The 14,634-nt window shown below is 38.9% G+C and overlaps 1 protein-coding gene across 1 annotated transcript; it reads right to left on the bottom strand.

Moving 5' to 3' along the window:
- Positions 1-1,014: 1,014 nt before the first annotated feature.
- Positions 1,015-12,926, bottom strand: LOC128789208 (inverted formin-2-like). Its single transcript, XM_053944881.1, has 9 exons — positions 12,846-12,926; positions 12,091-12,176; positions 10,950-11,050; positions 9,196-9,266; positions 8,988-9,095; positions 8,327-8,397; positions 6,479-6,599; positions 5,622-5,786; positions 1,015-1,134 (listed from the first exon to the last, which is right to left on the bottom strand). The coding sequence occupies exons 1-9, from the start codon at positions 12,924-12,926 to the stop codon at positions 1,015-1,017; spliced, it is 924 nt and encodes a 307-aa protein (XP_053800856.1).
- Positions 12,927-14,634: the final 1,708 nt, after the last annotated feature.

The following is a 14,634-nucleotide window of genomic DNA, read 5'->3' on the forward strand; positions in this document are numbered from 1 at the left end:
GCTCCTTTTCTTTACAGGGTTGAAGCAAACCTCTAATTCTTACAGCTGATAAATGTTGCTTTCTGATTTTATCATGTACTAGGTTACTCTTTTGTATTTATAGCAAAAAGGTTTTTCTTAATTTAAACTGCAGCTTTACATTAAGTATATTATGATTGCAAAGTATGTAAAACACATTTGTGGTAGAACTTGACAATATTGAAAACTTTGTTTTTGTCAGTTTTCAATGGATTTTATGTATTTTAAAAATGTATTTCTAAAAGTGAATAACTGTGAAAGAGGATCTAAAAGGAGGCCATCTATTTAGACACCAGATACAAGAAAAACAACAGTCTTCCAAGGGTTGAGCATCTAGCATAAAATTTACATGAACTCCACTCAGATTTACTGATGGCTTCTTTGCAGTGGTGCTCTGAAGAACCAAGAATTGTAACCAAATGTTATTGGCAGAAATCTTCAATAAAAGTGGATGCCAAGTATTTCCCAAAATAAAAATTTAAAATATACACATGCCAATATTAGCACTGGACATGCTTCACACCCAAGGAGGCCCAGCACAGCAAGAGTTTATCTGCATCAATCAGCACAGGCACTTCTTTAAGCTCTGACATAACTCCTTTAAGGAATCAGATCTCTGATCAGAAGAAAGCAAATGTTGTGATAACAATAGCACTGGACACAACTTGCCTACTGTGCTGCATGGAATTCAAGTGTGTGCAGCTTTATATAACCCTAAAAGTCTCCCAAGAACTATTCTGAACAATAGCAGGATATCCTCCACTTCTGAGCAAAGCAGGAGAAACTTGTTACTTGGGAGTGGTATTTTTTTCTAACATCCCTATCATGATTTCTTCCAAACATTCACTTGCACTTGAAAATTGGTAATTGATGTCTCACTATGCATCTGCTTGACAACTACATCATCCATGGCTAAGTCACTCTCATTGTATCAGATCAGCTAGAGTTAACAGATAAATTCCTTCTAATTAACGAAAGATTGGCTAATAAAAACAATTAATTGTTAAATGTACTACACTTTCCATACTCTCCCTTTAGCCTCTTTGCATCTTCTCCTTTAAACCGCTTCTTCCTTTTCTCAGATTTTGCAGCTTGCTCCTTCCTTTCTTGATTTTCCTGCATTCAGACAGAATGAAAAATAAAATTATAAATAAGAGGTTTCTGAAGGAAAAGCTTGTTAAGAAACTCTCAGATTGCAATGAATAGGTATTCTGAACATGCCCTGTGTGCACTTAAAACTCTCAGCTGCTGGGGTTTGAGGGTAAATAACTGAACAGAGCTTCCTGGTCAATCCCTTTGGCCTTCTCCATGTGATGATGTTACCAGCAAACTATTTCATCAGCTTTAACTGCAACTTTCAACTATGGACTGAAATGCATTCTTCTTAATTAGTCCCTTTGTCCACAAAAGAGAACATTAGTTTAACTTAATTAGCATTCTAGAGATTTATCCCATAGCAACCTTGTTTGTATTCAGGGATTGCTACCAGAATTTTCAGGAGCTGTTCAGCTGTGTTAAACAGCAATTCAGAGTTTATCTTCAGGCTCTCATTAAACTTGCCAGTAGTATTTCTGCACTACAGTTCAGGGCCAGAATCCAGGCTGGATGTTTATTGGTACCACTCACACAATGCCAGAATGGCATAAATCCTGTTGGGATTTATGCTGATAGGCAGGATTTTGGTTTCCACAGAGCTGCTGGTACCAGAATAATATAATTAATGGAGGAAGAGAGAGGATTGGAATGATTACTGCTAGCAGAAGAAGACCATTTCTCAGTGGAAGAGTATTTCTGGCTTTTGATAACTAGCACAACAGTGGGAGAAGGTAGTTCTGAACAACTGAGATAACTGTAGTATAACATCAAGATGATAAAGCCATTTTCTTAAATGCTTCTGTAGTTCTTGTTCCAGAGCTGCATTTGTCACCAGAACATTTCTATCCCACCTGGAAGCTTGCCTGCTTTTGATTGCAACCAGTGAGTAGTTAATCTACACATTGCAGATAGATCAGCACTTAATAGGCTGCTATGTTATATGACAAGAACTAATAACATCCAGGAAGATGTTGATGATTTGGTGCAGGTAAGATTTTTGATGAGACGTGTCTCATGCTTTGCAGAGAGTTTAAAGCAAAAAATACAATTTCCCACGATAGTGATAAATCTGTTTGATTGCTATGGATCATCTGTCACTATTTCCATAAGATGAGCTGAACAAGTCCAAGAAAATGTGCACAAGTTTATAGAACCAGCCTTTCTATAAAGTAAAAATATAGGATCCTTTGGTCCAAAGGAACTTTCAAACAAATAAAGAAAACTTGTGAGCAGTAACAGATTAACTCTGTTTGAAATATAGGAACATTAGAAGCTCAAGGTTATGGAAACTGTCACTGGGTGCCTTGAAAAGAAAAAAAAAAAAAAAAAAAAAAAATCTGTGTACTCTTGACAGAGAAAGAAAATGATCCATTGGCCCCAAATAGAGGGTGCTTCTGAAAGAGTGAGTTACAGGTGGTGAAGTCTTATGGAGAGGCTGGAAGCCTTCCATCGGTATAGGGCTCATATGTGTTTGCCTGATAAATTCCTGCTTTGTCTTAGGATAATATCTTTGAGATACTATGGCTGCTGGGAGACTTGCAGATTTGTGGGCCCTGGGAGAATGTCTCTATGTAATATGCCATAAGAAATAACAGAAGGTGAATTCAGGGATATTCACAGTACACACAGTAGTGAGAACAGGCTAAAACACATTAGGAATCAATTTATCAATTGAGCAAGCCTGAACCAAATTTTTCTTCAGAAAAATTCAGTAAAAAAACCCAAACAACATAACAATTCAATGTAAACACACTTAAAGTTCCAACATAAGAAAGCCCAAAAATGTATAGTGGCAGTAGGGCAGAGGAATGAATACTCACAATCCCTTCTCCACTTTCCTTGATTAGTGAAGGCAGCTGCAGGGATGAGATTCAGTGAAAGAGGGAGTCACTTTGGATTTGCACTTTGTGGGATGTTAGATACTTGCTTGATTTTTGAATTAAAAGATGTTCCAGAACAGCTGTTTACCCCCACACTATCTAAAGCACATCCGGTTCCAACACCATAGGCGCCCTACTGAAGAGCAGCTGCTGAAGTGTGGTTGTCCTAGGGGAGTATACAGAGGAACTATCCCTGTGCAGTGCTGTCTGTATAACCTCTGTCATCAGCTGAATACTTCCTAGAGCAGATTTTGTGGAACATTTTTTTCTCCTTTTCCTGAGATTAGACCATCTCTTGGCTGGGAGGTCCCATCTATGAACAGCTGCAAACGCTAAGGGAAATCAAATGTTTCCCACAATCCCCTATAATCACACAGTGATTCTTTTCCCCACAATTTTACCACTCAGTTCTCAGCAAAACTCCATTTCTGATTTTTTGTCTTTGAGCTGAGGAGCTATTTTCTCCCTGTCTCCTTCCTCCTGCCATCTGCTTCTTTCATTTTTTCAGAATTGGTGAAACAGTCATCAGCCCTGGGGGACAAACCAGCTCTCTTGATTCCTTTCACTGTGTCAGTTTTGGATATCATTTGGGTATTTCAAAAGACTTTGTTGATTTGGTTTTTTTTTCCTCCAGGTAGATGGAGAGAAAGATGGCAGAGTCTTATTAAAGTAATTCCATTTGTGTAACTCAATTTTTGTTACCTGAAGGATAAGCTATCAGAAAGAACCCCCAGGGAAGGCAGAAAGATTTTGTTTCAACAAAGTAACAAACCCCAAATCTCTGTAGATAAGCTTAGGAGACATGAAGAATCACTATTTATCGAAACTATTTTCCTTCTTATTTGATGTGGGAATGGAAAGATAGCACTAACAATTTTGCAGTGCTAAGAGACCTGCTTTACACAGAAGACTCATCTCAAAATAAACGTTACACCTTAGCATTAAAGCTTAAAATAAATGGCACTGGGAAGAGATGATGCCTGTGGCTGATTCTAGTGTAAAAATCAGAATCACAGAATAAAAAGATGTTTTAAAAATAAAAACCTTCAGCTTTTCAGCATGTTGCTGTTTCAAGTACAAATAGTATCTTTTCTGTGGTGATAGTAAGAAAGCAAAGCAAGAGGAAGAGGAGATTAATTCTAGGTCTGCAGTGAAGGAGCGAGGTGCAGACAACATGGCTAATAGCTGTGATACCTTCAAGGTGAGGTGCTGCTGAGAAATGGAACTCAAAAGAAGATGAAAGGGAGTTAACATTTTGGGATATAAAAATAAGCTTCTTTCTAGTTGCTCTGACCTTGCTGTGAGCAAGAAGCACCCAGAAACGTAGTTTGAATCTCCTGCATCTATGCTAGGACATTCCATAACCTTTACTGGGACTGTTTCTTGAAAGAACTGCAGTTGCTGGAATTACCCTTCACAGTAAATTTCCAATATAGCTCTCCACAGATGCTGAGGCATTATGTTCTTGACTGTCTTAGTTCTTTCCTTTGTGCCTGGAGTTTTAGGAACTTTAAGGATCAAACATATTGCCGAAACATCTATGGTTTATAGGGTTAATTTTCCAATTAATTTTTGTCTGTGGTATTATCACATCATTTCAGAGTCTGGGTAGCTGCATTCCTTGGAAAATTTCAGCTCAGCGGAGCTGAAATTGACTGGAGAAGCAGGTAGTAGGAACAGTAGAGGATATTTTTTTTTGTCTTTCATCTTCTATAACTTCCTCAGAAATATTTTCATCTGAATCTATGATCTGCCCTGAAGCACTCCTCCAGACTCTCTTGGCAGCAGAGCTGTCTGAATTCTTGCAGTTCTTGTAATACAGATGGTTCTCTCTACAGAAGGTTTATCCAGGCTGGGGGTCTCCTGGAGTCAGCACAGGAATGGGTGATTCTTGCTAAAATATGTATGAATGTGAAGCCACTATCACCTGGCACTGAGAAAAACCTAAAGGAAGTACATTAGTCCTGGTGTGAAGTGTGTATTACGGGAAATGAAATAGAGGCTTACTAGAGAGTTTACAAATTGGAAGGTGCTCTACACAACTTTTATGTTGAAATTGCTGTTCTCTTACTGCTTATTGACAAGGAGTGAAGTCCTGTAAGTTAAGAAATATAATCCATTGGGAGATTTGGAAGGCTTTTTTGGAACACAAAAAACACTCTTTGGAGCTAATTAGTACAATGAAATACCAACACATAAACACATCTTCCAGTTAGGCTTTGCCTATTGGAAAATTTCCCTTTTGTCTATCAGCAAAGTCTATAAAGCATATCAGCTTGCTCATTCTTTCACATGCCACAGAGGTCCTATTACATGAGGTCTTTAATAATTTTAAGTGGGAAAAATTACTTAAACCATTCCCCACACCAAAAAAAAACCCCACCCCCCCACCAAAAAAAAAAAAATCCAACCAACAAAACTAAATCCCATAAACAAAAAACCCCAAAATTTTATATTTGCCTACATATTCATTTTCTGCTGCAGTTTGCAAGCACATAAATTTACTTTCATTTACTTCTGCAACTGAGGTTACCTAGCCCAGCTTAGAGTAGAAGAAAATAGAAATTATTGCTTGATTAAAAAAAAAAATTCTCAGCCTATTTTTAAACAGTCACAAGGGCAAACCACCTGTAAAGTCTTGAGGAAGATCTCTCTGAAGGTTTTCATTGTGCTGAATACATCTTCCAAAGACAGTTTTTTTCGGTCTTCACATAGATAATCTGCAAGTTCTTCCTTCTTCTTTTCAATGGTGGCAAATTCCTTCTGCAGGTCCTTTGAAGCATTGAGGCTACCCTGAGACACATTTTTGTAACATAATTTATGCATATTAAAAAGTAGCATATTCTGAGCTGCCCAGAAGACTTCAGCCACTTCACAGAGAGCGGTCAGTTTTTTAAAAACTAACAACTAAGATTGGTTTACAATGTGTGATATTTATATCTGAATTGAATCATCTGCATTTTCCCTCATTTAATCATATAACCATTTGGAAATGTGGCACAACCTGGGATGGCTGAGCAAGGGATTTGCAGCACCAGGATTTCTACCTTATAGCTTTAGTTAAGTGACGTGCTCTGAGAAAACAAAAATCTAGAATGTTAGGAAATATGACTGGGGGTGGGGGGGGAGGGGAAAACATTGCAAATCTATCCACTTTTTTCCCCACAAAGCACAGTGAGACAAAACATGTTTCTGTGCTGCACTATACACATTTATAGTTGCAGCCTACATTCCATTTTTGGGGCCTTCCTCTCTTTCACCCACAGAAAAATCTGTCTGGTCCTCAGCTGTTTCCATATCCCAGTACCATGTCACAGAAATGGAGGAAAAGCTGAGATATTCCTTCCATCAGGGCACAATGGGAGGCTAATAATGACCCCTTTCCCATAGGACTTGATATCCAGTTGTAACCTGAATTACACTGCCTTTAAGAAGAAAGTGTTTAGGAAGAAAGATGGGAAACGTGTCACACTCACATTACCTACTTGCACAGATTTTCCATGCTGTATTTTTAAATCATCTGTCGACGAAAATAAATGCTTCTCTATTTCCAACAGTTTCTTCAAATTGGCACCTGCCTCAGCCTGCATGGCGTCAATGTGGATTCTGAAAAGTCCACAAAAGGGACAGTACCTTGAAGGGGTAAGTCTTTTGTTTGCATTAACTTAAAATGTTATTATAAACATTATCATCTCTGCAAATGAATATGGAATTAATTGTCCAGCCCAGACCCTGCTTTTGCAGGTAGTTCTTTTCTGTATAAATTATTTTTCATGTGCACAAGCCCTCATCTAAGAAAGACTCAGTGCTTTTGCCCTCACTACCTCCCTGGATGGACTGTGGAAGAGCCTCACTGTCCTAGTATTCAAAAAACTCCAAAAAAATTTCCAGCCTATTTTTATTCATAGGCAACACAAGCTCATCTCCCCTGTGCCAATACTGTCCTTATTTAGCTGGTTCTTTTTCCTCCTTGCCTTTTCTCCCTAATCTATTTATAGTCCAAAATTGTATCTTCTCTCTATGTTACTTTAGCTTGTGTGGAGATACAAACATAAACCAACATCTTCTGTAGTTCTGAGCTACTCTCTGGGCTAGACAAAATTTACTGAATCAGCAAAACCTGGCTTGGAGTTTCATGGTGCATCCAGATGTAAGCTGCATTAGGAGAGTCCCTTGCAGGATTTGCACCATGCACAGTTCTCCACAGGCTGATTAGCAAATCAAGTTTGAGAGCTTGACTAAAGTAGATGGCAATTACTTTGTACAAAGAGTGCATTTATATCATTGGCCAGCAAGATCTAGTTTCTGTCAAGAAAAGTATTTCTGTTACGACACAATGCAAACAGCAATTCACGGTTAAAAACAGCATTCTGTTTAGCTTCTGCAAAGCTAACTCAAAAAAGCCACAGTGTTTTTCTGTTTAATTATGGAATTAAAATACTTTCAAAAAATTATTTAGCAGGTACATAATAAATGTCAATCCATTGACAGATTTAAAAGTTACTCCTTTCTTGAGTTACAATAAAATCTAAATCACTACAAGGTTCCTGTGAATCCTCTGAATTCATTACAGGATTAAAAATGTTAATCCTGGTGCTGTAAATGTGGATTCTGATTGGTGTAATTGAACATATCTTCATGTGACTCCTTTGAGTTAAAGAGCTGGCAATAGACTCATGAGGCTTTCAGCACATGGGAGAAAGTCAAAAGTCTCCAGAAACAGGTTTTTTCTTTCTACCCACATATATTAGAAACATATGCTGATGGTCAACTCTGGGAGGTCCTCCCCAGTTGCCAGAAAATCACCCCAATCATTCCCTTCTTACATAAACTTTGTACCTTCAGATGGGCTTTCACCTAAAAATCACAGAATGTGCTGAATTGGAAGGGACCCACCAGGACCATCAAGTCCAACTCCTGCACAGGATGGCCCTGCACAGGACCATCCCCAAGAGTCACATTGTGTGCCCCAAAAATATTATCCAAACACTTCTTGAACTGACTGAGAAAGCTCAGGGAAGATATGTTTCTATTGCAATATGTGGAAGAAGACTCTGGTCCTTGAAAATGAGGGAAATTCACTATCTACGCAGTTTTCTTCTAAAGTAATAATGGATTCACAGGAAGAAAAATCACACTGAGCCACATTTAAAAGTCTTAACCAGGTTGAACTATAAAAATTTCAACACTGTTTGGTGTTGAAGAGAACCATTCTCTCCTACAGCAGAGAAATTCTGTGACCTTATTACACTACCATAAAATGACTCAGCTCCTTGCTGGCTTTAAAGAGGTTGGCAATTCTTACATGACAAAAACAAACAATAATGTCCTACCCCACTGCCTTGGAAACAAAGTCAAGATCTCTGGGAAGCTGCAGGAGATCTCTGTGTTTTTTTTCAACCTCCTAAAATCAAAGAGAAAAAATGGTTATCTTATAGAGGCTGTCAAAGAACATGAAAGTTTTTCAGGTGAACAACATCAGGACTGAAAAATTAACACTTCAGTTTCGTTCGTATAAGTGTAGGGATAAATTTATTCTTGTTCATTCTTTTTCTCATGTTGGCATCCACAGGGAGTTAGAAAGGAAAAGACTCATTTTAAGTGCTCAGGCTGACATCCCTTGGGCTGCCACAGTGCACAGGCTGACCTGAGACTTTGTCTTCATACCATAAAAATAAATTTCATTTGACAGATGCATTTGGGATATGTGTCAACACAAGGGAGCAGTTGAAGAAGTGAAAGAAAGCAACAAGCAGACGTGTCAAGTGAACTTGAAGAAGGAAACCTAGTGTTACCTCTCTAAATATTACTGGGTATGGATGTGATCTCATCTGCACAGAGAGCTGTGGAAAAGTTTTCATGGTATTTCCAGCACAGAGACTCACCCTCCAGGTACCTATAGTGGGGTATTACTGAGGTAAAAGCCCCTTAGCTTCTGGGGAATTAATATTTGAGAAAAATGCACACAGGATTAATTCTTCAATTTTGTTGTACCTCCAAAATATGGTGAAGCAGAGTAATGTTGTTTTGGTTTGCTTTTGTTTCTGTTAGTTTGAGCAAGGCACTAATTTTAAAACCTCCAGCATCTCCAGTGTGACGCCCCTAGAAGATACAGAAAAAGTTCCTTCCTTCAGTTTTCAAGTCTTGCATTATTTTTCTGTTATCTTTAGAATACAACAAGTAAAGAAATCACTTTACTTACATAGTTCAGAAAGTTTCCAACTTTAAGAATTAATTGGCAGAAAACTGGCAGTCGGTGACTGGTAAGAATTGCTAAAGAATAAGAAGAGAGACATTTTTAATAAATTAAATAAAATTATCTCAAATGGGATTTTCATTAGGTTTGACAGTGATGGTAACAAAACTTTCATCCAAGATTATGTCAAGCCATTGTTATGGATTTGGAAAAATACCAGTACAGAAATAAATCAGCTGAATGGAAGTGGAATGAGTAACTTTCTATTGCGATCTCTTCTTTACAAGTAGATGGAAAACTTGTTTGGAGTATAGGTTAAGTTTGGAGTATAGATGTGTCAACGCTGGAGCTGCCTTATGAAGGAGAACCACATTCAAGACAGTGTATAAACTTATGAAAGTCTATAGCCCTCATTCCTGGTACTTATTGTTTTAGTTAAGAGAAGCAAAGGGCTTTGTGCCTCGTTATCATTATTACCAAGAGCAATAATCAGAAGATGCACATTTTAATGCATCTGGGAATCTGGGGTAAGAATAAAGTTTTTGGCAGAATTAGAACAGAAACACTGACCCTCACAATGGAATGGAGGGGGAACAGGGATGTCAGGGTGGGACTACAGAGAGCAGCTGATTGCACCCCAATAAAGAGTAACCATAGCATTGACATCAGACACCCAGGTATAGCTATGTTTTGTGTGTAAACAAAAAAGTTTGCAGTTTAAGTGTTTAACAGGAGATCAACGACTCCCTAAAACCATTGAACTGAAGCTGGAATGCAAGAGCATCTTCAATAAAGAGACAATTTAAAACTAAAACCAGAGCTAATTTTGGGTGGAGGAGTCTCCTGAAATATTGGTGAACATCATCTGGGATGCCTTTTTCTGGCAGTCACATCAGATTCTGGTATGTCACTGTGTCCTGCTCCACCACAGAACTAATCTGGGCTGCATCAGTGCACACTACAGGAAAAACTGGAATTGATTCATTGTTATGGACAAAAATCTCCTCTGCACACAAAAATGTAACCTATACTCATACAGGATTTGGCACTGACATCTCCATCTCAGGAGAGACCTTACTGCTGTCTATAGGTCCCTGAAAGGTTGTCAGAGGGAGTTCAGCCTCTTCTCCCAGTGACAGGATGAGAGAACACAACCTCAAGCTGCACCAGGCGAGGTTCAGGTTGGACATCAGGAGGAATTTATTCACAGAGAGTTGTTAAGCAGTGGAATGAACTGCCCAGGGAGGCAGTCACCACTCCTGAAGGTGTTCAAGAAACAACTTGGCACTTAGTGCTAAGGTCTAGTTGATAAGGTGTCGATGGGTCAAAGGTTGGACCCAGTGATCCTAGAGATCTTTTCCAACCTAAATGATTCTGTGAACCCTGGAAGTGTTCAAGGCTAGGCTGGGTAGGGCTCTGAGCAAGCTGGTCTAATGCAAGGTGTTCCTGCCCATGGCAGGGAGGTTGGAACAGGATCATCTTTAAGGCCCTTTCCAACACAAACCATTCTGTGATTCTCTGATGAAGGAAATTTCCTTATTTCTCTTCAGAACTACTCCTTCAGAGCAGAACAGCACAAACTGCAATTTTTCAGAATGTATTCTAGGAGCAGGAATTTGCAGAATCATTTTGATGTTCACTACACATTCAGCAATTAAAAGGTTAATTTTGATTAGATTATAGCATAGACTACCACTGATGCTAATCAAGTAGAAGAAAGTGGCTGAACCCAGGCACTGGTGCAGCACTGATGTACTTACTTTCACAGGCTGTCCTGATGGCTTGTGCTTTTGGCCACAGACACTCCAGCAGAATTCTTGTTTCCTCACAAATCAGCATACATTCAATCCGCAACTGGTAGCTAAAAAGCAATCAGTGGAAAAAAACCACAACAAACAGCACAAAAAACAAACCCCACGGGCCTGATTAATTGACTTGTGTTCAGCAAGAGCATCATCCATTTTAGGCAAAGTGCAGTACCAACATTCTTATGGTCTCCTTAATGCTCTGACATGAAAACTGCATTATAAATAAATCAAACACAGATATTTCCAAAGATGTCCTAGAAACTATTATCATCTCTTCTTTCAGAAAGCAATGCTGGACTGACATCTGGCAGTGACTACCTTGCATAATGAGGCCATAATTTTTTACAATTCCTGGGCAACACTAGCCAGGATTTTAGTTCTTTTTAACTTAACAAACAAATTTGAAATATTTTGGCAGTGATGTCCTTTAATGACGTTTAGGCTTCATCATGGATTAATATTGTGGAAGGAAAACATTTTCAAAAGTATTTTTAAATCTAGCTAGAAGTTTGAGAACATGAAAAGCCCCATTTTCACTACCACATTTTCAAAACAGTGTCTCTGCTTGTGGCATGGCAACTGATCAGATTTATGGAGGGTTATTGCCATTACTTAGAATATATTACCATCTTTTTGTGAACAGCAGAAAGAGTTCTCTGTGCACCTCATTTGACTTGGTAAAAACTGGGGAGGTGGTGAAAGCACAGGCGCTGCTGTGATTCACTCTTGGATTTGTGGGCTCTCCAGTGGGTGAACTGGGATCTGTAGCCCAGGGGTGGAGTGAATCAGCAGCCTGGTGACAGGATTCAGTCTGCAGCTTCACGCCACACAGGAATAGCTGTTCAATAGTAAAGGGTTTTTTCATACCAAGGTTATTTTAACTGTATTTGCCAAAGGTGTCTGAAAGTCACTCTGGCCTTTGGGAAGGAAAAAAAATTCTCATACAAGGTCTGCAAATAGCAGTCAGATGATTTATCCTGATGACTGGATGTCAGGAACATCCCTCTAGCACACTAAACAGAGGCCTTAATTTTTATGGACAAGTCTTGAAAGAACCACACTCATGGAAAGCGACATGGAAAATTTTTCTTACCTGGGAACTTCCAAAAGATGGAGATAAAACTGATCAGCATTTGCCAGCTGTGATTTTTCTTCTTTGCAAGATTTCAGGCTATTTATCTAACAGGGAATAAAAGAGCAAATAACCACACAACTTAATTTAACAGGGAAAATAACCACACAAGAATTTCTGGAGCCATTCTCTTCTTACAGGCATGAAACTTGCTTTTCTAAACTTGCTGTGTGCACAGGCAATGGGAATGGAGCAGATGAACAATACATTCTAGGTATGAACTGGTTTGCAAGGGCAAAAATATAGGTTTTGTTTTGACTGGAAGGTCTTTTGCCTTTGTACAGCATCTCCTAGGACGAATTCCTGATCTGTAGGCAGAGATTCAGGAAGCTATAATGCACAGACACCCAGAAACCCTTTAAAAAGATGGGTCCTTTCCCTTCCTCCTTTTTGTAACTTGCTCTGAAAGGCTCTCTATTCACCTAAGTCTACAAATCCTACTGTGCTTCAACCACTTAATTAAAATAACAGGATAGAGAGCAGCACTTTGTCTACACCTGTGTTGAGTCTCCCAACTTGTTCTTGCACAATTTTGTGTGAAGAGGCCAAACTGTTGCTGGGATGGACTTCCCATCACTCTGCCTTGGAATTTCATTGCCCTAGATGCAGCAGAAGGATGTGGGATCCAGTCATAGCTTCCTGCTTTAGCAGTGCAAGTATTTCAAGCTGAGCACACAACACACGGAACTCCACCAGAATGACACGTTAATGGATACCTCCTGGTCTTCAGGCAGCAGTTTAAGTAGCTGTCTCAGTATCTCAGCATCCAGCTTGGATCTATCCCCTTTCTGAATCATGGCAGCAATCTCTTCATTGGAGCTGCAAGAAGGAGAGAAATGATGTGGAGCACTGGGGAGTAACATGGCAAAAAAGACCTCAGTCTCTCTGCTGGCACTTCAGGAGCAACTGAAGTAATTCATACTATCCTGGCCTCCCATTACATTTGGATCTTAGTTCTCAAAAGTACAGTGGAGATACGAAAACGCAAAGGTTTTTCTTTGAAGCCTAAAGCAATTTTCCTTATAATTTAGGTGTGCTTTTTGGCTTTTGTTCATATTTACACAACAAACCCCAAAGCTCTGCTTTTACTGTGGATGTTCAGTGTCACTGAGAAGGCATTTACATTTGAATTCCTCTACCATTTGCAGCGAAGACAAGGATAAAACCAGTGGCTCACAGAAGGTTTTTACTCAAATCCTTGCCTGAAACTTTGGCAGGCAACATGTGTTTGAAATGCTTCCAGATTGCTGTGGTTTAGGCTCTGGAGAGCTGGGCTCCCTCAGCCACCAGTACTAACAGAGGCATCACCCAGCTCCAGAGCAGCCTCATCCCTCACAAATGCAGTGGGGCTCAGCTCTTTGATCCCACAGTCACCAGCTGCTCCCAGGAGAGCTCAACCACTGCCCAGGGAATCATGCAGGGAGAGGAAATAGCATCTGCATTAGGCTATGCACCATTCTCCCCCACTGAGAAGTTTGTCATGGAAAAAGAATAATAATAATTAAAAACATCCCTCTGACTGATTCTGAATTATTCTTAATGAAAAGGGATTTCTTGGCCGAGTTTCTTCTTGAAACCCTTTTAACATGGGCCATGACACAAAGGGCAGAGAGAGAACAGAACATCATTATCCCACCATAGTTTCAGGGAATCTAAGAGTAAAGATATTTTCCCAAAAACTAGTACAAATTCCTTTCCTCCCCCACCCCTCCATGAGGGCTGTGACTTGGTAAATTTCCATTTGTTTAATTATTCAAACTGTTTCCTATTTATAGAAAAACTGCACATAAAACCTATGCATGATTTTGGATCTGAACCCCTGGAAATGCCTCTTTAAAAGCAACAAAGTGACTTGAAACTTCCATTCAACAGTCTTCCCTAACAGTTCCTGCCAGAATTTGATATTTATGACAATAATACCAAAGAAAAACATGTTTCTACATAACTGTACTGTTATTGATGAATATTGTCTCTTTAGGAATCTGTAAGTCCATTCTAGGTTTAATACCAGTTTGAAAAATGATATTTCTTGTCTGGAAAGAGACTGTCACCTCTCATTATTTAAAAAAAGGGCAAAAAAGTTGACTTTTTTTTTAAAGAAAGATAGTACTTGAAAAGTATTTCTGCTAAATTAATTAATTTAATAGCTGAATAAACACATAGACACATCAAATCAGTCATTCAGATGTTATTCTCCAAATCTTACCACTTAAATTGCTTCAGAAATATATTCAGAAGGAGGCTTTTCTTTGAACCTATGAATGTGATCTGTAAAAGGGAAAAAAATCAGTCAGCTAGAAATACATTTACCTTAGATTTAACAGATTTTCTAGAGCTTTTCTTTGTTTATTGGTCAAGATTCAATCTTTTTGGTAATAATATTATCAATAACCTTCATTGATCAAATCCCAAGTAATTGACAACAATGCAGACTATTAGATCTATTTTAGAAAGAGGCAAAGGCAGAGTGAAGGAAATTTACTTGCTTTTTGCAGTTTATGAGAA

This window comes from Vidua chalybeata, chromosome 6 (assembly GCF_026979565.1).
Source record: "Vidua chalybeata isolate OUT-0048 chromosome 6, bVidCha1 merged haplotype, whole genome shotgun sequence".
Taxonomy (NCBI): domain Eukaryota; kingdom Metazoa; phylum Chordata; class Aves; order Passeriformes; family Viduidae; genus Vidua; species Vidua chalybeata.